Raw genomic sequence first — 21,797 nt, forward strand, 5'->3', positions numbered from 1 at the left:
AGAATGAATTTTAGCTCCGTTCTTACAGCCCAAAGCAGGACCAAAAGGCATTTGTGTGCGTGTACTATTGCTATAATTATTATATATATATATATATATATATATATAATTTAGACATTACCACATGTGCAAATCTTTTCTACAGTCACAATTTCACAATTTTTTTCACAGGTTTGACATACAACCACAGACATTGAAATTTTGAAAAGTTCAAAAACTAATGGAATCTTATTTGAGCCCATAAATTCCCAATCAGTTTGTTAGTTGCATCCTAGATATCCTGATAGAAATTTCCTTATATTCTGTGTTGAGAAATCGTCAAATTAGAAATGGGCAAATGCAGTATCAACCAGGCTTTTGTGTAATTTTGTTGGATTGTTTTGAAGTGTTTTAGCCCGTGAACTTCTTCTGTGTCATGTTGCAACAAGACAGAGCTCAACCATATGGCACAGCAAACCATGAAACCTGAAAGCATGACTACTATTCGAGTTGGTATATTTCACGGGTATAAGTTGCATTCACATAAAAAAAGTACATTCATCTAACTATTATAGTTTTTCACACTGGCTTTGGTTCATATGAGACATCTTCAATTCATTATAAAAATCAGCTGGAACAAAAGATTGCAGTATGTGGGTGTAATACTGTTTTGACACGTGTGTGATTTGTTTGTGTGTTAGTGCTTGATGAACACAGTGAAATATGTTAAACAATCCAAGTGGCACTTCAGATTATAAACTATTAGGCTAAAGTGCTGACGCTTTGAAACAAAAACAATATGCAGTCATGTTTGACCCATGACAATGAATAGAGACAGATATCATCAGACCTCAGGCAACTTTCACACAGTTAACTTTAACACGTCTGAATAATATAATAATATATGTTTTGTCGCCACCTGGTGGTCAAACTGGGTATGAAGTAATTGTTAGCAAACTTTCCAAGCTGGATTTACACTGCAGGCTCAAAGGCCTCTGTCATCACTCATCCTCATCGCTTTTTTCATATTTCAGAAGCTTTTGGAGAAAGTGCTCAAGTGAAACAAAGAGGAGATTAATGGCTCTGCACAAAATATGACATCAAACTGAACCTGGAGCGAAACTATTTCACCAAAAATATCCAATAGTAAAAGATGTGCCTCCATTACTTGCTCCTCTATCATTTAATTTATATGATGGGAGAACAATTTCCATTTTTTGTCAAACACAGGAAATATGAAGCAAATGCATTACTGGTTAAAACAAACATATTTAAAAATAAAATAACTAATGTGTAAGAAAAAAATGTAGCCACTGTTGAGTTACACTGACATCGGTTACCATGACTAGGCATCACCTGAAGTGGTGCCAAGTATTTTATCAATTTTATATGGCGCATAGTTTAGTAGCTACCTTGAGTTCTCTTTTAACATTATTGACGTCTGGTTTTAAATCACCAGAGTAAGGCAATCAGATATGGCTACGGTTACAGCACAGGTGTGGTGTTTGTGCATGCTCGTGCATGGATTATGTTTACATATGTCCAACCTCCACTTTATGATACACAACATAAAAAAAAAAGTTTATCTGTTTGGCTGATGCCTCCTCTGGCAACACAAATACATCTGCTGGCTTGTAGTTGGTTTTTTTATTCTGAGAAAATGGAACTTAAGAGCTTAAAGAAGAATCTTCACCCACCCACTGGAGTACACACAGTTTAAATGTTCGTTTGCAAATGGATTTTGACATCAGTTTAATTCTCAGTCTTAGTCAGATGGAAGAGGAGGCAGAGCAAGAAAGATGCTAATCAGATGTGAGGACTGTTTTTTTTTGTGGTACCCCACTCATCCTCCATACTTTTGTTTCAGTGCCTTACTCAAGAGCATTTTCTGCAGTTTGAGGAGTCTTCCAGTCAGAGGAACAGCCGTGATAACATAAGGCCGACCCTGCTGCTCAAATAATGTCTCCCACACAGGTTGGGGTCAAACGTAGATGCCTTCAGGGTTCAGGCTGGAGGTCACGCCGCTTTGTAGGGCGCGAAGGTCGTTGGGTAAGAGCCGAGAAGAGCCAAGTCGTTTCAGAGAACCAGAGTACACTTCTGTAGCAAGCAACAAAACAAAAAAAAAGGACACAACTTGGTTTTACAATCTGACATGATATTCTTGTAATCTAGGAACATGACGCTCTACCAGCTCCTGATCTTCTTGTACATCATTTCAGTCACTTTGGCAAATGTTTTCTTTTTTAGAATGAAAAAAGGGATTTTCCTTTTGACGAACTGTGAAAGTCTTCAGCATTAAGGGCTGCCAGTGATTTGGTCCATGTAATGGGGTTACAGACTTAAGCTGTTATTTCACAACAGTCTTTCCTCAGCAGCTCAAGTCTACAGCCCAACATGTCCTTCTCAGGATGACCACAAGGTGGCACTGTGTACATACAGATGTGAAGACAATGCATACAAAGCACGTCAGTCCAAATGGGGTTAGCTATGAAATTGAAGTTTATGAACGAGGTGATGGTAATGTAGTAAGGGTCTGAGTCTCTGTTGATTGGATGTGTGTGTGTGTGTACGTGCCATTGTTGTTTTCTCCTGTAGGTTGAGCAGGCAGCACAGTGACCTTGGTACCAGTCTGCTGAATGAACTGCTGCAGGTTGACCTGTCGTAGCTCTTTAGTCAGCTGCTCTAGCTCCTGCTCCTTCTCCTGTGATGGAAAAAACACACAACACGACAACTAAATTAAGCCTATGCCAAGGTTAATAAATAATACACTCAAGGTGCATTCAAATGAGAACTTCTGTTAAAACTGTAAGCAATTACCACAGAAATTGGTCTGATGCTGATGACATGCATTAATTCAGCCACTGTACCTAAGTTGGATATATTTTCTGCATTCACTTAACTACATTTATATATTTTCTTTTTAACTGAGGTGGATTTAATGTGTGGAAATCCATAAGGGATCCCGCTGTGCTCAGGATCTCTCCAAAAGTCATAACCCAGTTGAGACAGCTAAAGAGAGGAGTTAGCTCCCAGATGGTTACGCAACTGCAGGCAAGGGATTGTATACTTATTCAGGCCCCTCTCTAATCAGACCAAGAATGCTGTAATACCCTTACTCCCTTCCCCTTCTCATTACCTCATGCTTCCCACACCCTACTGGACCTCGCCTAAACATAGTGAATTTCACTTCATACAAGGATGCACACAGCCAAGAATCCAATGCACATCCCCGCAAGCCAGAGATTAAACTTCGCTTCACTGCCCACAATTTAAATGAGCTTAGATTTATATGGTTCCACCTGTGTGCAGAGGACTGCATTTTCACACACTCAAACTTTTGAAGGAGCATTTTAAATCCATTTTCTAAAATAAAACTTCAACATCCTCCCCACAAATTATGAGCTGCCAAGGGTGCTTTAAATTCCTGACAAATTTCAAGCTTTGGTGTCAAAAAACAAAATAAAAATAAAAAGCAGGTTCTGATCTGACCTGTAATCTCTTGCTGGATTGGCCAAGTGAGCGTTCCAACGCTCTGCAACTGCTCTCCAGCCGAGCTGTGTGTTGGCTCTGCGTTTCAAGCTCTGCCCTCACTTTCTCCAGCTGTGCTTGTACCTGAAATCCAGTGGCAAGTGAGGAGAGAAAGCCAGAGCTCATCATAACTTTTTTTAAGGACAAATGTAACTGATCCTCATAGTGGAGATGAAGGAGGGCTCTTTCATGCTTTAATGTGTTTAAAACTTCAAAATTTGAGTTCCTTTGCTGGGGAAAAACAATGCAGTGTTCACTCGTATTCATCCATGTGAAGTTGCATTTTTGTACGACAGACATTGGAAAGGGTCCTCAGCTGTAGAGACCTGAAAAACACTCTTTGTTTGAATTCTGTTGTGTGTTTATTTGGAGACTAAAATAGTCTAGATTGTACCTCCTCCTCATTGACCCTCTGGTTGAGTTCAGCCTCCTGCTGCAGCCGCTCCTGCTCCAGGACTCCTTCCATGCTCTACGGAACATGACAGATAATTAATCATATGGCATAACTGGCGTGAAAATAGTCTTCACAGAAAAAGTAAGTCCACTTTTCATGCCGTTCATAAACCCAGCAGCTCACCTGTATGTGTGCCAGGTACTCTGAGAGCTTGGCCTCACAATCGCGTACAAGACCCTGCAGCTCGACTAGCTGTTGCCGGAGTTGCCGCTCGCTCTCGTGCTCGATCTGCAGCTCGTTCTGCCAGAATTCCTCCTCCTCCATCTCTGCATCGTTCCTCCTCACCTGCTGCTCTAAAAGCAGCAGCTCCTCCTCCAAGTTTCCTCCCTGGTAGGGGAAAAATAGTTCTATGTGAAAACTCTCTGGCCCCCAAAATAATATAAAAAACGTATTTAAAAAAAAACATGGTAAAGGAATAAAAGATGATCCAGGGATGTTACGGGCCGATCAGTGATAGACTGCAATTTACTGTGAATGGAACCTGACGTAGCAGCCCAACTTGTGCGTAGTATAGCAGCTATATCAGAAAACAGCCGGAGCAGCGTATGATAGGCCAGAGACTACTACTGTCTACTACTCTGTGTGAATGCAATATAACTTAATACATTTATGAGGTTTTAGAGTGTAGGTGTTATGGATCTGCACACATCATCTTTTCCTGTAAGTAACAGCACTGGCAGCTGTGGTTTTACTCACTCCATCGGCCTCGCCAGCGGCCTCCTCCCAGTCTTGCAGCTCGGCCTCGCAGCCCAGCAGACGGCTCTCCAGGGCCTGGAGTTTGTCTCTCTGCAGCTGCACCAGCCGGCTCAGCTCTCTGGCTGGACTCCCAGGCACAGATGCTACTCCAACACCTCCAACCCTGCTCAGGTTCAGACTTACACCCCGCTGCTGGGGCTGTTTTGCTGGATGGATGGATGAAAGGAGGGTTTTTTGATGGTGGTAGGGAGATAATAACAGAAGGAGGAGAGTAAAACCAGGACTTTTGACAGTATGTGCACAACTAATAACCATTACTGACAACAGTAAGCTTGAATATACTGTACAAACTAAAACACACTACCTTCAGCATCTCTGCTTTTAGCAAATATTTCCCGCAGACCCTTGGCCCCCCCAGTGAAGGTCAGAGACTTGCGTTTGGGTTCCCTTCGTCTGAGCGAGCGGTCCGTCCCTGACGAGCGGAGCTTTGCCAGAGGCGGCAAGCTCTGGCGGTAGAAGCCACGCTCAGGGACGCGAGCCTGCCCATCAGAGTTGGGCCGCTCGCTGACAGACGGGCCGGTTCGCTGGAGGATGAGCTGGACGTCACTGGCATACTGACCCCACTTGTTGAGGGACACCACAGGGTTCTCATTAGGTGCCAGGTGACGTTCTGTCTCACGCCATTTCTCGATCAAGGTGTACCTGCCAGTGCGTCCTGGGACAAAATAAAAAAAAAATGATGGCAATCAGCTTCTTACTGTGAACGATGGGATTCTACAGGAACACAGATTACAGTCATTTTCTAAACAGGTTTGATGAGTTCATGATTTTCTCGGTTATCTTCTTCCCGTTTTTAAGTGGGCATGGCTCAGTTGCAGGTTTCCGGTAATGTGATACACTTCCATCCACCAATCATGATTTAGCAACATTATAATCAAAACTTGATGATGGCTGTGGGGTTGTTTCATTATTTTGCCTGGCTTGACTGTTTGCTTTTGATCAGTTGCTCTGGAAATGTGTTTGAACAGAGATGATGGCTTCGGCTGATTCAGCTCACACATTAAACTCTTTGTATAGTTGGTATTGCTTTCTCCTTGGGGGGTCCCATTGACCTTTGGCGTACCCCAAAGATATATTCTCGGCCCCCTTGGACTCATGAATCAAAAACACAATTGTCTCTCATTGTTATGGTGATATTTTTGGCCTGTAAAGTAACTTGCATCATTTAACGGCTTGGTACGTCTTTGTGTATGTTGTCATGGTTTAAACTCTCGTTGGTGAAAATAACTGTAAGCCCACTTAAAAAAATTAAGGTCAAAGTGCATTAAAATAAGGGGAAAGACTCTCCCACGCTTGTGCAGCATTGCCAGTTTCTAAGAACTTAACATTCGGAACATTCAATTCAACAAACAGTGATTGTGTTGGGAAAAGGGCTATGTTCAATGGTTCACGGCTCTATCTGTGTGTGTGTGTGTGTGTGTGTGTGTGTGTGTGTGTGTGTGTGTGTGTGTGTGTGTGTGTGTGTGTGTGTGTGTGTGTGTGTGTGTGTACGCCTGCATTCTTGTCTGTGCACATAAAGATAAGAGTAAAACACTGCCCATCGCACCCTCACCCTCGTCTCACACAGTAAGGGTCCTTGTAAAAGAGGTGCATTCATCACTACAGCCATTCACATCAAAGTGCCCTGGTCTGGACAAAAGGCACAGAGAACACAAAGGACAGTGAACGCCATAACTTCTGCTACACTGTCACCATGAAAGACGTGTTTTAGCTCTGAGAAAAATCTGTTTGGGGGTTAGAGAGAAATCCTGAAATCTTTCCATTTTAAAAACAGTACTAATCTTTCAATTTGATGAAATAATTTTATGGTTTTGACTACAACACATGCAATAAGTAACATTGAGAAAGAGTGTCAACTCATTTCTCTGCAGCACGTAAATAGACCAAAGTCTGCAGCATGACTCATCTCGTTTTGTTCAGCCCATTTATGTTGAAAATCTCTTTGTGCCCTCTAGTCACTTTTCATTTTACTGCAATTCATCATCTCCAGTATGTCTGAAAAACTCCCCCGGCCAAAATTGGACACAACCCACATAACAGAAAATCCCAATTAGGATTTATGTGGGACTAAATATTATTTACACCACCTAAATTTAAGTTTAACGAGGCAGATGGAAAAGATTTTATCTCACAGTGTTAAATCCACTCTTCTTGTTAGTGGTCTTTGTCATGTTATAAGGTGTTTTTTGTGTATTTATATTGGGCCGGGAGTTCCCCATCATATTGCCAATAATAATTCACAACTACTGCTCATATTCTCGAGCTATTAGATCTTTTTTGAGCATCGATCACCTATGAACACTAGGAAGTCTTTTTGAGCTTACCAATGGCTTGAGCCAAAGCAATGACCACTTCCTGGCATGTGGTGAATTCTGTGACGCCGCACACGATGCGCTGCACTCCGTCCACCCACACTTTCAGCTCCATGGCCTTCATCCAGAGGCCCTCATTCCTCCACACCACAAGGGGGTGCTAATAATGTTTAACTGTCCATCCTTAAAAAGGACAAAAGAAAACAATATTAAGTGCAGTGAACTTTGTTGCTCTTGTAAACACTTGTAAAAGCTGCACGCTGCATGTTAACAATACATCAACATCAGCTTGTTGTTTTGGTTTTACGGCCCGCATTTTTACTGTTTATGTTCACTCTCATGGCTCTTATCAGCATTGCAGCAGCAGCAGCTGTTTTCAGTTACAATGCTCTAAACACACAATAAGTAACATTGTCTGCTGGATGTGTAAATAAGCAACTGTTCACATATTAGCCATAACAACATTATAAGGTGATAGTTGTATTTACAACTTGTTGCGTTACCCCAAAAAGGCCAAAAAAACCAAAGAATTAATTCAGGCTCAACAATTAATTTTGTTTTGTATTAAAGTTTACTGAAAAGCATGAATTTGGCCAATGGATTTTTGTAAAATAATGACATTAAAATCAACATAATTCTGCTTAAGCTCAATATTCCTACCCTTTTTTTCAACCTTTGTCTTTTCCTACACTTCCCACAATGACTTTACAACAACCAGACAACACACTTACTACAATACAGATGGAAAGAGCTAAACTCCTTCTAAAAATATTAACCAAGAATCACATGGCTGTGCAAAGTGACCTGCAAACGAACAGCTTACAACAACTCACTACACTTGTTCTTCTGAAGTAGTTTCCTGTAATGCTGCTGATGCATTTCTGCAGGAACACACTAGTGGTGTAGTGATTGTGACCGTCTACAGGCCTCATCCAATATATTTTTCATTTGCTGGTGTCGGTGCAGGAGAGCTCACAGCAGTCGCATGCAGGCAGAATGAGAGCCATTACAAACTGCTGACACAGGCACCTCGGCAGCGAGGCAGTCATTACGAACCTGGCAAGGCCATGACAGCGGGGCCGGTGCAACAGAGCAGTGAAGGAGCTGTTCCCTAATGCTCAAACTATTGCAACCCTACTGGGCAGCAGCCCTCCGTTTTCCTGGATGGGCCATCAGTTCAGCTCTGATCCTTGACTTTCATATCGCTTGAGGCCTCCCTTAACAAGTTAGGCGCCTTCCATCTTCATCACAGCAGGCATGGGACCCCAATCCCTCCTGCAATTTAACTACCGGTCCCCCTCGAGGCCTTTTCCTACTGAGACTGCATTACGTTGCTCACTCCTGTGCACTGGAGGCATCTGGTAAGGGCAAGGCCCGCCTCTGGTGGGGAACGGGATGATTTGTAACTGCAGACAGCTACTGCAAGATGCATCTGAACCCAGATGCCAGTAAATGAGACTATGCCGGTGAATAGAGCTCAGCTGAATGGGGGAAGAAAGGGGGGATATGTAAGCATAAAGGGGGAATGAAGGTGAAAAAGTAGGGGGAGATGGATAAACGATGTAGAAAACAAGGCTTAAGGGTTCCGACAAGAAACTTTTGAGATATATAAAAAAAAAACATTAAAAAAGCTCCAAGACATGGTTTCATGACACACAATATCCTAACAGATGATGCGATGACGCCTTTAAACTGTCGCAGCTGCATTACAAAAGTTGTGATGCAATGTTTATTCATTGTCGGGTGATACTGAAATCTCACCAGGAGGAGAGCCAGTATTGACACAAGCTTGTGAATCTGCTCCCTCTATCTCTTTCACACACACACACACACACACACACACACACACACACACACACACACACACACACACACACACACACACACACACACACACACACACACACACACGCACGCACACACACGGTATGTGCACATCTGTGTGCGAAATCATACTGAAGTCATTCACTACTCTGTGATACAATCATCATAAACCTATCATCAAAACAGAAAGAAGACTAAGCCACATCGAACTGAAATTTCACTTTATCCAAGTCCTATTGCGTCAACTATAAGAGACTTTAATATGCAAATGCTTATAAATTAAAGGCGGAAGATTTAGGCATTATTATTATAAAAATGGTAAAAAAAAGAGACACCAGTCTAGCAGGGCATGTTGCCACATAAGGACAGCTTGGAGTGTCTTTTCAGGCCTAAAAGTCACCTTTTCTATCAAAGGTAACCGTTATATTTATTTAAAACTTGATTCAGATCCTTGGAGACACTTCTTGGCTACACTATTGCAGACACTAAAAAAAGAAAAAAAAAGAAATCACACAATGAACATTAAAACTAGATAACATTACAACGTACCACACTATCAAGCCTTTCTGTGTTGTTATTTTGATACATTTACTTGAATTCTTTGACTCACATGCTCCCACTGGCCCTCTGACACAAATATAACAACATATGCTAGCAGGTGTGAGAAGACACACCTATAGGAGCAGGCAGCTGTGCAGAAGCAGATGTTCTTATGTCAACCTATAGGTTTTTATACTTTGATCTTTGATGATGAAACAGCATTTTTATAACCACTCAATAGCTGACTTCATAGGGATCTAAAGCAAACCTTGTACCTAAGAGCAGGAGTACACAGGATATAGAAGCTGTGACCTGACTCGTCCGGGTGCGTCAATGTCAAACTAATCGAATTCTCTGCACAGCAGCATCAACCCTGCAGTCTGTTTCCTTGTGGAAACGAGCTTCGATTTTCCTTTACCCTGCTAATAACTTCCAACACTTGAATCACTAAAAGACTCGCCTGCGCCTCAGCCACCTCTGTGCCTTTTTCACGACAGCCTTTGCTGCTACATTGTTCTGAATTTTCATCATGCTATTGCCATACTTTTACGCTTGTTACGTCTTTGATCTAAATTACAGCCACTTTGAAGCCCCCTGCTCCCAGAGTATTAATAAATAAATCATGCATGCTACATGGCGAGTGTATTCGTAGTCTATTTCGGTCTAGCTTCCGTGTAAATGTTTGCGTTCCATATTTAGTGTCAGACTGAGCTACAAGTCTAAACAGAGAGTAACCTCCGAACTTGTGGGAAAGGTGCTGTTGGAATTTCCTTTTCCATTAGTCACAGTTTAATAAACACACAGACTCAATAATTCACTTTCCAACTGCTTACTGAATCCTTCACATAGTCATCCATTAATAGAGAATCCAGGACGGTAAATTCTAACAGTTAATACAGGTAGATTCAGGTGGAATTATCTTTATCAAGCTTCTGTTTAGCCTTAAATTGTAATCAGTGTGAGGCTGTGTATTTTGGGGGGTTGAAATTTGGGATTTAGGACAACTTTTGCTTCAGCCTTGTGGTTTCGCACAGGAAGAAGACTGTCTCTTCTCTGCTTAAATGTTGAGCTAAACTTAGTGGTGACTTCAGTCTGCCTCCACTTAAGTTTCATTCTCAGAATGCCACAAGAAGGCAGATTGTGCGAGGGGACACCCTTGGCAAGTCAGTGCTTCTTCTTCTTCTGTGTATTTCCTCAAACATGGATGGATATATATTCAATGGATCAGCACAGAGATACCATTTAAAGCCCCCTTTATGTCTGAGATGAGCATTAAAAAAATACAAAGATGTTAAGATTGAAATATGTAAAAGAAAAGCTTTTAATGTCACACCAACTACAAGCATGGGTTTAAATTCAAAATACCAACCAACGAGTTCATTTACTGTCCCGCTTCAGCCCTGTGCTTCCTCACTCCATCACTTAATTACACTTTAACAAACTCATTGATTGAGTTTGAACCCCCTGACCCTCTCATCTCACCAGCAGTCTGCCAACAACAAACAGAACACAATACCGTTATGATTACCGAGTGTCACAGTACAATCTAATTATTATTATCAAGCTTTATAGGAATAAATAAATCATGGTTAATTAAGTTATTTTGAGACACTATCAAGTTTTAATTAGGTGTGTTTGAGTACATATTTTGGTACCGATTACTGTATTTTTAAAGAACTTTTTACAAATTTAAAATGGATTTTCTTGCAATCCTAGAACACTTCGGAGTCAAACTATATCTTACTAACAGACCCGAAAATGTTAATTAAGTGACTTTTGTATAAAGAAGACGTGGGGTTTTAAATCAGCAGCAGCACTGAGCAGTTCAACAACAACCATGATGCAATCAGGGGCAAATTTTTAAAGCACAGGAGGTTGAGGCAGATCAGGGAGGGGGTCCACGGAAACAAGTGGTGCACAGACAAAAGAGCATGCTACAGTGTGTGTGTGTGTGTGTGTGTGTGTGTGTGTGTGTGAGCCCACATGGCTAGCGGCATGACTGGATGCAAACAATCCCTCACCATGGCGACAAGGCTCTGGCTTTGTCCGAGGCCTTACACAGATGACTGGATTGATTGGAGGGCACGGTCTGGGAAAGTAGACCAAACAATCACTAACAATTAAGAAGCAACCCCTACTTTCTTGTCACTTTCCTCTTTGTTTCCTTTGAATGTGGGCCGAGAGAAAACGTGGAGGTGTATACTACTACTACTACTACTACTACTACTACTGCAGCAGGGTTTCTCAAGCTCAGGAGTAAGTAGGATGCTGCTGCTGAAACGTTTCAGGGTTTGTCTGTTGTTGGAGATTAACCAGAGTTTCAACTGGAGCCGTCAAACAGTTTAGTTTACCTCCAAAAGGGGGAATTCATCTCTGGCTGTACGAGAACTTTAAGTGAATAAACACACACCTCATTTATCACAAGAAAAGTTTTTTTTTTTTCCAAACTAAAAAAAGGGTAAAAAATACACTGGCAGTATGTTCAGTGCTGTCAAACTAAAGCCTCGGATGTTTTAGCCAAAGCAAATATGTGAACACGGGTTGACAGCCATGCTAAAAGCTCTGTGAGACTTTACTTAGGCCCAGCGTTGCTTTGAGCTTTATGCTAACAGCAGCATGCTAAATATGCTGACGTCAGGCACAATGTTTACCATGTTCACCTTTGTGGTTTGCGTGTTGGCATGCTAACATTTGCTAAAAAAAAACACTTAACACAAAGTAAAGTTTACACTTCACATAAAACAAAATATTGGACAAATTCTGACCTGATGATAATGCAAGACAAAAAGTTTTCATAATTTATCCTGAGTGAACATGAAGTCTGTACAAAATTTTCATTGCAATCCATCCAGTAGTTCAGATATTTCAGTCTGTACCATGAAGTGGACGAGCCACATTGGCATCCATAGAGCCATGCCACAAGATGTGCTCATGTCAGCAGGTATTTCAAACGTAAAAAGCTAATTAAATTAGGATTTGACCCGTGTCCTCGGACAAAATGTCACTTTTCTTGATGGAGCATGGCGGGGGCTCAGTGGCCCTCGTCGTAATATGCTCATGACTTTGTGATTTTGAATTGGCACACAGCCTCAGATCATACAACGCTGTCTCATCTTTCCTGTTTCTCCTCTCTGTTCCCACTACACACACTGTTGGTACACCCTGAAATCTGACATAGATATTAAAATGATTCAAACGTGAAATTGGATAAAAACAGACACCTTGCAACCTACCATTTTTTTCAATTTACGACCTCTGCTTTAATCTCTACATGAGTGCTCTGCTAGCTGCAGCTGTGTCATACTTCCACATCAACTTCGTCAGCTGAGGAGAGTGAGGTGGCTGCAGGTTACACAAAAAGCTGGAATAAGCTGAGTGAAAAGATTCAGGGAGTAATCGGACAGAACAGCTTTCCATTCAGGAACTGTCAACCATCTATCCTGCCAGATACAAACAGGCAGTGGAGTTTAACTTTGATGCAACATTTGCCATTTGGTGGACATATTAATCTGAAAACTTATTTTATGGCAGTGGACATGTGTTTATCACAATTTCCACTATCATGTGTGTAAATTAGTTGGTATACTGCTGAAGGCATATGGAAAAAAACATTCAAAATATAACTGTGTGTTATTTTCATTCTGGTTCCACAAGTGCTGGGATCAATCATTATATTGCAATCTGGTGACCAAACTGCCACCTTGCAGTCTCAAAAGTTAAAACTAATCAGCTTGGTGGAGACAATAAGCCTTTAACCCTGTAAGACTCGGAGCTTAGCTGACATGGAGGTGGTGGGAGGGGGAGTCTGGACTGGATTTACACTGCAAAGACTGTTAAATTACAGTTTTGTGCTTTAGGAGCACATGTTTGACATGTTTACTAGTTTAGATAGCCATGCATTGTGAGATCAATCATATTGATAAAGTTTATTAATCATAGTTGCTATTAGTTAGCATTTTATTGGACAAGAAATGGTATTTAAACATCTATTAGACACCACCAAACAGGAGACTTGGACTATTGGGCAGTGACAGGATATTCCTCATCTTCCATTTCTTTTTGCAGAAACCAAATTCTCTAATGCCATTGTAGGTCAAGTAGCATAACAATACCTGAAATACCTTCTATGTTCTATTGTCCTGTGCACAAGTGAAGAAAGTGTTCCTGTACGGTTTTTTTGCATGGTGTCTCTGCAACAAACACAATATGAATGAGTTTTTCCGTTGCTTCCATATCACAAGTGTGCTTAAAGGACTTCCTACTCTCTTACTGTAGCTGTATGACTCAGATGAAGGAACTCTGATTAAAGCCACTGTTGAGTGAGCGCTTATTGCCCAACTCTATTAAGAGATTCATCATTGCAGGGCTCGGCAGATCCACTCACACACTGACCACTCACTCATTTCCTGCTGGCTCATGCATCAGGTATGTTGCCATTTGGAACACCAGAATCACTCCCATTTAAGGATGTATTCTTGTGTGAAGTATAAACGTTATAAAATAGTCTGCCACATTAGTGTAGTATTTAAAAAAAAAAAAAAAAAAGGGAAGATAAGGAGAAATACATGAATAAATCTGGCCCCATTGCAAAACAAAGTTATGCAACTACAGCTGTCCAGTGATAGCTCTGTGTTTTCCTGTCTTCCAAATAAATAACCTGGCAATAGACTATGAAATGATATAACTGAGGTCATTTAATAACATATACAACCTTGTCTTATTAGCAGCAGGTTTAAAAAAATGTTTGGATCACGAATCTGAGCTAGAGACATTGACTGCATTTAGTCCAATGTAAATCCCAACAACATACCTGTATTCAGCAATGGATCACTGTGTGTCAGAGCATTTAAACTCTCCTGCTGTGGCTGAACCTTCAGTATTTCTCTCTGGGATACAATCCGGTACCTTCAGCTGCTAGTTCTTGCGGGTTATATGCGGCTGATCCTCGCCTGCATTAGAGTTGACGCTGTGCGCACATCCCCGCCTGCATCGCCCCCGAGTGGATGTAAACACGCGTCCCGGCCGGTTTACTGGACATCCGACATGGGGCTCCTTAACATCTGCCGCTCTGCCCCACCAGTGAGGGAAGACCACAGAGCTTGTTGTAAATTGCGTCGGGAACTGAACTGGGACACCGCAAGGCATGATGGACCGGTTAAAGCTGCAACGCACTGGCGACGCAAATGGACCCCGAGATGCAGATCTCAGCTCTGGTGCAGTTTGCAGTCACATAGAAGCTGAAGCGGTTTTGTTTATAGGCAGTTTATAGGATTTCAGGGTATCCACATTGTATCCATAAAGAAAAAAAAGAAGAAAAAAAAACAGCTAATGAAAGATTTTCACATCTGTCTATTTGCACTGTTGTTTATATCACGATGGGAAATGGAGTATGTTTTTTTTTTTCTTTAAGATTTGTGCAGTTCAATTTTCCTGTTTTCAATTAAAAATTATTTTAAAAATGAATACTAGTATATAAGTTAAGATGAAAATACTGCCTTGAATTTATCGAATAGTTTTTCTACAAAGGAAAAGTTATATATGACCTTGTTTCAAGTTTTTTAACTCCATCTAGCCCAACTCCCAACTCCTTCTCCCTTGTTGACAAATCCATAATAACATGCATATTAATATATGTTTCCAAACATTAACTACATATGTCTTCTTCTTCACTTCACTTCCACATCGAACTTGTAGAAGTTGCAAACTGAACCTTGATTGGCTCCAAACTAGTTGTGATGTCACAAAATCTGAGAGGTAAGGTGTGCAGAGAGAAACTTTCCCTCTTCAGCAAGTGAATGTGAAAACAGAATTATTGTGTTAAACTCTGCACACATACGTCATTCTTCACATTGAAGCTCCAACATCCATCAAGGTCACAACAAGCAAGACAGATCTTTTTTACGCAGTTAAAGTTTTGGTTAAAAGACGTATTCTTAAACAAGAAACATATTAAAGTGAGTGTCCTACCCGGGGGCTCTGCAAAGATTTCAGTTCTTCAATCATTTCTTAAGATTAAGAAAATGTTTAATTCAAGTACAATGTTTGCAGTGTATAATCCCATTCTTGGTATATATTTCATGTCCTGATGCTCACTGGCAACAGCCACTAAGCTTCACTTCTCAGTGCTCTTAACGCAGCCCTGACATATCATCGACCAACATGCTTCAAATGCACGTCTGTGATCATTTTGCCTTATCAGAGCAGCAGCATGTTTTATGTGACGGATGTGTTTTACTTGAAGAGATTTTGTAATTTTTAAAGTGTGATATACATTTGCAAGTCTGTGTCCTTATTTAAATTCCATCCAACACTCGTGTCTTCATGTCTCCCAACATTAATCATGACAGCTTCCTGTTGTGCTGATCAGGCAAAATCCTGGATGACCTTCAGCTTTTCAGTATACCATAAATTTCCGTGCAGATATGACGTGTTGGATATGACGCAGGACTAGTTCAAACTGAAAAATAGTATTTTTTTGCACACAACAGTTGCTGCATCTAGTGTTTAATCTGTTTTTTGACGCTCAATTAAGCAGTATCTGGCAAACCCATTTTCTCTGCAAATGCCTTTACATGAGTCATAAATTTGATAAAACTCACAATATGGTTCTGCTTCGATCCAGCTTTAATTTTAAAAGCACTCATTCACTCTAGTGTTGTCAGCCTATATATCAGTTAAGAACTTAACTCTGCAATTAAATCCTCAACATATTGGTTCAGCTGTTGTGACAGTAAAGCCATATGGGATTGATGTTTTTTTTGCAGGCAGCATTAAAAACATTTGACAGATGCTTTCAGGATTTAAAGCCCTATCTTTAAAACTTAATGCGCACTTTTGACAGGCTCCTGCTTATATAGTGTCATGGTCATAATTTAAAAACAAAGCGAAGGTTGGCTATGCATCAGAGAAAGTTAAAGCATGTGGATTTGCACTTTTATTATGTAGATACAGCATTTGAGCGACTCAAGCCCAAAACACCATATTTCAGTTGGAAAGAAACAGAAGTCATTAAGGTCCCTTTACAGGTGTTGTCACTTTGCCTCATTAGACCCTCCTTCCTTGCAGAACTCCACGAAGCATGCAGCAGAGCAGAGGTCTAATCAGCCAGGACAAGTGAAAACACCTGCGTTTTTGTGCAGCTGCACCTGCTCTGTGCAAAGTACAAGTGCTTAAAGTGGAGATTTATCGGTTACTGAATTAAAACTGGTCATAAAGATTAGTTTTATTCCACTCCGGCAAGTTTTGTGTGGCTTAATTAAATACAGAAAAAAACGTTAGCTTGCTAATGTCTGAGCCGTTTTAATGAGGAGTAAAAGACGTAAGCCTATGTTCATGTAAAGGGACACAAATTGTGCCACAAAAGTTGGGTTTAGGCAACAAAACCCAACTAGTTTTAAGGAAAAACATCATGATTGGGCTTAAAATAACTAAATATAGTTAGGTCTATGCAACAAAACCAACTTTCGGTTTTGGCAATAAAGCCACTTAGGTTTACTAAAACCATCCGTCAACAACAGAACCACAAGAATACTTTGTGACACACGGTGTCGAACGCTAATCTTGTGGATGAAAGTCCTGCGGTCACTTGGATGCGTGTAATTCGAGGTCACCACGAAAATGGATTCTCAATGTTTTTCTGTTGGCAGTGTTTTTGTGTTGAGTAAACAATTAGTGTCGATGTACACAAAACCAATCGATTGCATTTCTTGACTATTTCTTGACTATTTCCCGACGTGCCATGGTACTGGGCTGGCCTTTAAGGAACACATCTGACCAAACACTAATGGTCCAGACTGGGAAGATTTCGAACTACATGTATCAAAAATAACACCACATGCCTCAAATAACGTAAAGCAATGACATTTCTAGAATATCTAAAAAAGTCAGCTAGGTTAGCGTAGTCATATTTCCCACAGCTACACTTTATTGCTACTAACTTAACACACATTTCTCCAACAATGCATAAATAAAATCAAATGTGTATCTATAGAAACAAAAATATAAGTTTATTTTTTTTCAAATTCTTGTTAAAGTGGCCCTTTTATGCTTTTCCACTTTCCCCCCTCCTCTTTAGTGTGTTATATATATTTTTTACATGTAAAAGGTCCGCAGAGTATAAAACCTGAAGTCCACGCCTAAAAGGAGTTACCCTCCCCCTCAGAAGCTCCTGAGCTGCCTGAAACGGCTCCATTAAATTATCTCATTCACTTCCGTCACTTTATGAGGTCATAATGTTACGGAAGTGACTTAAAACTCTCCGGCTAGTTTGGCCCTCAAACAACAAAAGGGAGAGGTGCTGCAGGACAGCCAGGATGAGAAAAACAAGGTGGATTATGAGCATTAACGCATGTAAACATGTTTTAAGTGTAACTTGAGATAAAAATCCGCTACCCGGAAAATAGCATAATTGGGCCTGTATAAATCATTTTGGGAATTTATGCCACAGACTTCCTGTTTCTGTAGTTGATTGCTTCTGGCAACATGATTAACACATGATTTAAGTCTTTGATAGCAAAAATATTTTTGTAAAAGGTGCAACCTGATTTAGAAAAAAATACTATAGCTAGTCTTTACACTAGGTCTGTCACGGAATCAGATCACGACACGACTGTCGTGACCCCAAAAAAATCACAATAACAATGATACCGCAATATTTCTATAAAATTTGGAAAAAATTTGTCAAATTCATCTTTTAATTGGTCTATTACGTGTTTTGTCTCTTTTTTGGCCAGTTAATTGCACCCAAAATAAGTTTGTAGGGAGGTATAGAGAGTCGATACCCATTTAAAAGCGTGATTTAAGACTCTTTTCTAAATATTACGATAATCGTTCTGCCACTTGTGATAGCCCTACTTTACACGCAAACTTTATTGGATTTAGCTGGTGTAACCCAATCCTGGACCTTCATGAATTTGAGGTGCAGTAAAAAGGATCATATTATCATGTTAAAGATAGCTTTTTCAACTGCAGTCTCTTAAAGACACCCAGTATGGTTCTTGAATCCTCCACTTATCCTGCTTATTTTCCTCTGACTTTGAGACAGGTAAGTTAAACTCCTTGTCTCTCTTCACCACAATGATAAATTCATTTGTGTCCAGCAGAACAACCCAAGTTCTCTGTTGACAGCCACATTGTTGTCACTCTTTCAGAACAATGACATTGACCTTCTGCCTTTTCTTATGACCATGTCGCCGATTGCCATCAAGACCCATCTTGGACCTTCAGACTATCACTCTTTTGATCAAACTCTTCAAATACCTTCCCTGCACCCGACACAACACAACCTCCTTGACCCCAATCAATCAGGAGTCAAGCAGGCACTCTTACTCTCTGAATCCCAAAAAGGACTTTTCATTTTTTTTGACCCGTCTGCTGTGTTTGGCACCACTGCAGACCATGAGATCTGAGAATTCAACTGCATACGGTGTCTTTCTACCTGGCTGACTGCATCTATCAGGTTTCATTGCTGGAATCCCTCTGAAGAACGCGCAGTCCTTGGCTCCCTCCTTGCTTTTCAAGTAGTGAAGTGATTTTCTCTCTATTTTATGTCTCAGGCTGACATATTTTACTTCTATAGTATTTGACATTGGCATCACCCTGAAGACACATGAGACATCTGAAACTAAGGGGGAGAGGAACCTGGTACATCAAATTAAATTGGGTCTACTAAAAGACTCAAGGACACTGAAAGACTTTTGCTTCCCAAGGGAAATCCACGTTTCCTTTAACACCAGTCAGTATTTGGTCCTCATTTTTTTGTCTTTATAGTAGATAAGGACTTTTAAAACTGGTTTAAGTGCCAGTATTTTGTGGTTGCACACTTTGTTTTAAAGCAAAAGACTAATTTATCTGGAAGGACTGGACCTCCGTGCTCATCTAAGCATGTACCAGTCCAGTTTATAATATCCTCCAACACACAAGGTCATTGTCTGGTGACATGAAATTGTTTTCAGAAGTATCAGGCTGAGACTACTCTTTAAAAGGGGACAACATAAAGTATTGGGCTTCAGTTGTGAAGAGAGGTTCTGATCACATAGAAGTTCCCATTCATTTTCAGAGTGAATATAGTATGTTCTAAACCAGCGGTTCCCAGCCTTTTGGGCTTTTCTGAAGTAGTAAAGTTATCTAGTTATTCAAAAGGAAAAATAAATATATTAGAAGAAAGTCTGAAAAACATTTGGGTAGATTAAATGCTTTTTAGCTTTGCTTTCGCTATGATCTTGCAACCCCATATATTTATTTTGTAACCCCTTGGGTATTTGTGACTTTATGGTTAGTAATCCGTTTTCTACTTTAATAAATGCATTTTATCAGAGAAAAATGCACAATGTTTTAAGGGGGATCACACAAAGCAGTTTGTCACAACCCAAATTAAACTAGTTTCCCAGCCTTTCTAATTTACATTGCTTGATTTGGGGGATTATTCTGCTCTCATTTTACAACCTTTAATGTCTAGCTTCAGTTCAGCTTGTTGGATTTCCAAACTTGTGACTGCACAGCCTCGGGAACTTGCGCTTTAACTAGGGAGGGTCTCACTAACAGATGAAACCTTTGTCCCACTTTCATACAATCTGACTGCTCTGCCTCCCTGTTTCAGTGATTGCTTTGTTTCTGCCAGTTAATGACTGAATAAGAGGAGGATGCCTGTTATCTGGCAAACTTAAGTGTTTTTAATTAGCTGTGCTTTGACCAAGTCCTCTGCTGTTCCCCAAGACAGAGATTAACTAAAATAAGGGAAAAAAGAAAAGAAAATAACTGGGCTTTGGGGGGACATGGGTTCTCTAAAGAGACGGTGTTGAGCCAAAAATGAGAGCGGCGCTTGGTTTGGGTTGCCTAGAAAGCCGCCAAGTATTTTTTTTGAGCCAGAAATAAATTAAAAAAAGGGGGCAAACAAAACACACAGGACAAGTGACCATGTGCTCCAGCAGATTGAGGCTTTTTAAAAACTCCTCTCAGCTGAAGGCAATTCCTCCTATAACGAGCAGGCAGGTCCACAGCTGAGCTCGTTAGTATCCGTAGTAGTAGCAGTAACCTTCCTCTTAAAGTCTGTTTTTTTTAAATATAATGGTTGCTGCTTCATACAGTGGGCAGGAATCACTAAAAATAGATATATTTGTTTCAAAAAATTCTAGCGTATTTTTTGTTGTGCATAAGTGTTTTTTCTTTGCTTATTTTTGGATTTTTATTCCGAATAAACCGAAACAAATAAAATAATCTATATTCCATTAACTTCAGTAAACAATTAACACAGTTCCTCCAAAGTTCATCGCACAGCTGTGTCTACGGTACTTCTGAAGTTGCAATGAGCTCTGTACTTAAAACCGTCTGGTAAAAACGTAGCATGCTGTGTCTGACTTTGTGACATTACAGGGTGGTACTTCATTCCAGACATTCCCATAAGATCAGAGAGGTAAAAGTACATATGCAGTCCCAGGAAACCAAGAACATGCTGTGCCGAGTTGCAAAAAAATCACTTCATTTTGGATCCCAAATGTTCTTGAGTGATTATGTCAGTGGAAAGCAATTTGAGTGCTGACATGCCGACATTTGCGTCAGTGCAATGAAAAAAAAAAAAAAGAGTGAAACTGGCCTCCCGTTGGCCTGTTTTCCACTGCTGCTGATCCCGTGAAAGAATTGCCTCTTTGTCTCTGAACTCTGTCTACTAAACATGTTCAGTCGATATGTGGCATAGCCCTCTTCACTCCACTCTTCTCCAGTAGCAAAACAAACCCATTCGCATGTGTCTTGACACCTGTTACTGTTGCTATTTTTGGTGTTTTGGAAATATAATATTTCCATTTTGGTCTTCAGGCTTCAGGGTCGTTAATCCCTCACAAAGTGACTGATACTGACAAGGAAAGTAACTTATCTTGGACACTTTTGAGGTAAAATGACCATGTATGTGTTGATTTTATTCAATTTTTGTCTTTAGCTCTGGTCACCTAATTAATTCCAGAAATATAGAACGAGGCCTCCCCTTTTCGAAATTAAAAATTCAACCAATCTTCAGAGCAACATAAGACGTAGAGAGACAAGTAGGCTATTGTTAAAAGGAATTTTGCTTCTTCAGAGCTTATTTCTCTCCTTTCGCCAATACCAAAGCTCGAAAATTGAGGACTTTGTCACCAAAATAGTTAACAAAGTGGGTGAATTAGAGATTATGAGGAAAAAAGAGGAAAGAGCAGAGTCTAGTTACTCAAATAGAAAGGCTTAGGGGTTCTAATCTGAGGGCTAAACTACTGTGAAACATGTGGGATCAAGAATTTATGAATAAGAGAAACAAAGTACCACTTGGGGACAATTTTACAGATCAAAACTGATCTTTTCTCTGCTCTTCTTTGAGGTGACTGATGAGCAGTTTTGTTAATGCTGCACTACTGCCCCCTGCAGGATATATTTACAAC

At 40.4% G+C, this 21,797-nt stretch overlaps 1 protein-coding gene across 1 annotated transcript; it reads right to left on the reverse strand.

Moving 5' to 3' along the window:
* Nucleotides 1-127: 127 nt before the first annotated feature.
* On the reverse strand, nt 128-14,509 carry rassf8b (Ras association domain family member 8b). Its single transcript, XM_054624609.1, has 9 exons — nt 14,204-14,509; nt 7,042-7,212; nt 5,022-5,372; nt 4,658-4,863; nt 4,085-4,288; nt 3,902-3,976; nt 3,469-3,591; nt 2,554-2,680; nt 128-2,076 (listed from the first exon to the last, which is right to left on the reverse strand). The coding sequence occupies exons 2-9, from the start codon at nt 7,151-7,153 to the stop codon at nt 1,961-1,963; spliced, it is 1,314 nt and encodes a 437-aa protein (XP_054480584.1). The 5' UTR covers nt 7,154-7,212; nt 14,204-14,509; the 3' UTR covers nt 128-1,960.
* Between the last annotated feature and the right edge of the window lie 7,288 nt (nt 14,510-21,797).

This window comes from Anoplopoma fimbria, chromosome 23 (genome assembly GCF_027596085.1).
Source record: "Anoplopoma fimbria isolate UVic2021 breed Golden Eagle Sablefish chromosome 23, Afim_UVic_2022, whole genome shotgun sequence".
Taxonomy (NCBI): domain Eukaryota; kingdom Metazoa; phylum Chordata; class Actinopteri; order Perciformes; family Anoplopomatidae; genus Anoplopoma; species Anoplopoma fimbria.